Source organism: Postia placenta, assembly GCF_002117355.1.
Source record: "Postia placenta MAD-698-R-SB12 unplaced genomic scaffold POSPLAscaffold_2, whole genome shotgun sequence".
In the NCBI taxonomy this organism is placed as follows: Eukaryota; Fungi; Basidiomycota; class Agaricomycetes; order Polyporales; family Adustoporiaceae; genus Rhodonia; species Rhodonia placenta.
Window position 1 is genome coordinate 744,626 of NW_020169833.1, and position 2,133 is coordinate 746,758.

Consider the following 2,133-nt stretch of genomic DNA (forward strand, 5'->3'; position numbering starts at 1 on the left):
ATCGATGTTGCCGACTTATGGGAAACCATTGAGTCCTTCATTGTCACGACTTGATACGGCGCCTAGCCGTTTTTTAATTTTTTCCTTTTTGCGGGCTCGAACCCGCGACCTCTGTACTACTTGCCCGATACGGACACATCATTATCTACTGTACGATCAGATTAGATAGGACGGCAGTGCACGGCACAAGCTCGGGCCCCGCTGACGCAGCCGCTCTGACTCACCGGCCCCCGGGGCCGCGTCGGCATGCTGTGCACAGACCAGCTGCGCACGGACCAATGCGCACAGCCTGCCCTAAATCTTCCCATGTATATAAACCAGCCTCTGCTGCCCTAGGGACCTCAGTTTCGACCTCTTGTCCCTAGGTCAGTAAGCTCTCCTGTACTTACTTCTTTTACTTACTAACTAATACATTCTTGTCCCTAGCCTTAGGTTTGAGCCTCGCTCACCATCGCTTCGGTGAGAACCAGTCGGACGCCCCTTGCTTTTAGGTATTCCCCTGTCGCTTGACCTCAAGTCGCGACATTAGGTCGAAACTCCCCAAGCAACCGGCGTTCTCTCTCGGAACCCACACACTCACACTTTCCTTTCCCATAGGTCAGGTGGTGCGCACCCCTACGGTACATTACGATACGTAGATAGCGTACATACATCGCCAACACTCAGGGAACGAACTCTTCAATACCTGCACTTCAGTGGGCGGTATTTGTCCTCACGGACGCGTGGACTAGGTTCCTGCTGCATAATAGTCAAAAGCAGTACTGGGCCCCACGTGAACTGCGAACCCTAGTGTCTTCTCGGGCGCCGTAGCGTAGGCTAGTGTAGCACGGCCATTTTAGTACGCGCACCTCCCCGTCCTCCCCCCATCCATCGTGGCTGCCTGCCAAGGCCAGATCCACGCATTCGACTCTCAGGACCTCATCGACGTCTACATCCCAGACGGCCCTGAGACTATCCTCTACCGTTGCGAGCAGCAGCCGTGCCCGAATCGGACACCCCGATCAATCGAGGAAGATTACCCTCGTTACAAGGCGATCCGACGAGCGCAACACCCGCTCGGACCCCGAAGCACCCTCGCATCTCGATCGGCCTCGCGGCACTCTCGCCCTGTCTCCCCTACTTCCCGCCTTCCCCAAACTGTCGCCGAGTCCAGTCAAGCTCGAGGAAATCTCCCTCCAGACCCTGCGCCAGAGCCAGAGCCTGAGGAGGGTGCAGGTGAAGAAGGAGTCTCGGAGTCCGAGTCCGAGGATTCTGTTGGGTCCGCCCCGCCGACAGCGCTCGCCCCCGCGTCAGCAGTCCCTGACATACGTGACCCCGCCACCGAACTTCCTTTGGTGCCTTCACCGCCGACTCCGCCGAGAGGCCGCTCAAGCACTCGCTCCTCTCGAAGTTCGACCGGCGGAAGGCCACCACAGCCGCCTCCGCCCCCGCAACGTCCTCCGTCCCCCCCAACGCCGATAATGTCGTCCCCCGCAGCCGTCCCCGACAAGGAGACGTTGAAGCTCCTCCTCCCCCTCCGATACGACAGCAAAACCATTATCGAGTGCAACCGGTTCCTATCGCAGCTGCGCATCTACTGGCTGGTCAACACGTCGTTGACGACCATTGAGCTTAAGGTACAGGTCGCACTCAGCCTACTCGATGGAGATGCCCGCGCCTGGGCCACTCCCTACTTTGCCCAGCTCGCATCAGTGCAGGTGGGTGTGCAAGGGGCCACAACCCCATTCGCGAACGAAGCAGCCTTTGCCGCCGCCTTCAGGGCCCGCTTCGGAAATCTCGACGACGAGGCGGCAGCACAAGTAGAGCTGGCGAAGCTCTGCGCGGACAAGTCGGTCCGTGAAAAACGCACCGCCGCGGAGTTCTCCGCGCTGTTCAAGGGTCCGGCGGACCGCTCTGGGTATGGGGACCTGGAGCTACGCGACAAGTACCTGAGCGGCATCCCCTCCCGTGTCTACCGCAAAATCGAGCTCGAGACCTTCGCCACGTGGCAAGCAGCTGAGAAGCGCGCCACCGAGGTCGAGCAGATCCTCGATATCAGCCGGGCCCATAGGCCCGAGCTAAACAACTTCTTCTCGGCCCGAGGTCGAGGACGCGGAGGGGCACGTGGTGGTGCACCCTCAACGCACGCAGCTT

At 59.7% G+C, this 2,133-nt stretch overlaps 1 protein-coding gene across 1 annotated transcript; it reads left to right on the plus strand.

Annotated features, from left to right (window-relative positions):
• Nucleotides 1-246: 246 nt before the first annotated feature.
• POSPLADRAFT_1104304 (hypothetical protein) lies at nucleotides 247-1,304 on the plus strand (the record flags this gene model as incomplete). The annotated part of the gene is made up of 4 exons (XM_024483255.1): nucleotides 247-308; nucleotides 427-459; nucleotides 598-634; nucleotides 840-1,304. Coding segments are annotated over 4 exons (597 nt in total), but the record flags the coding sequence as incomplete, so codon positions are not given.
• Nucleotides 1,305-2,133: the final 829 nt, after the last annotated feature.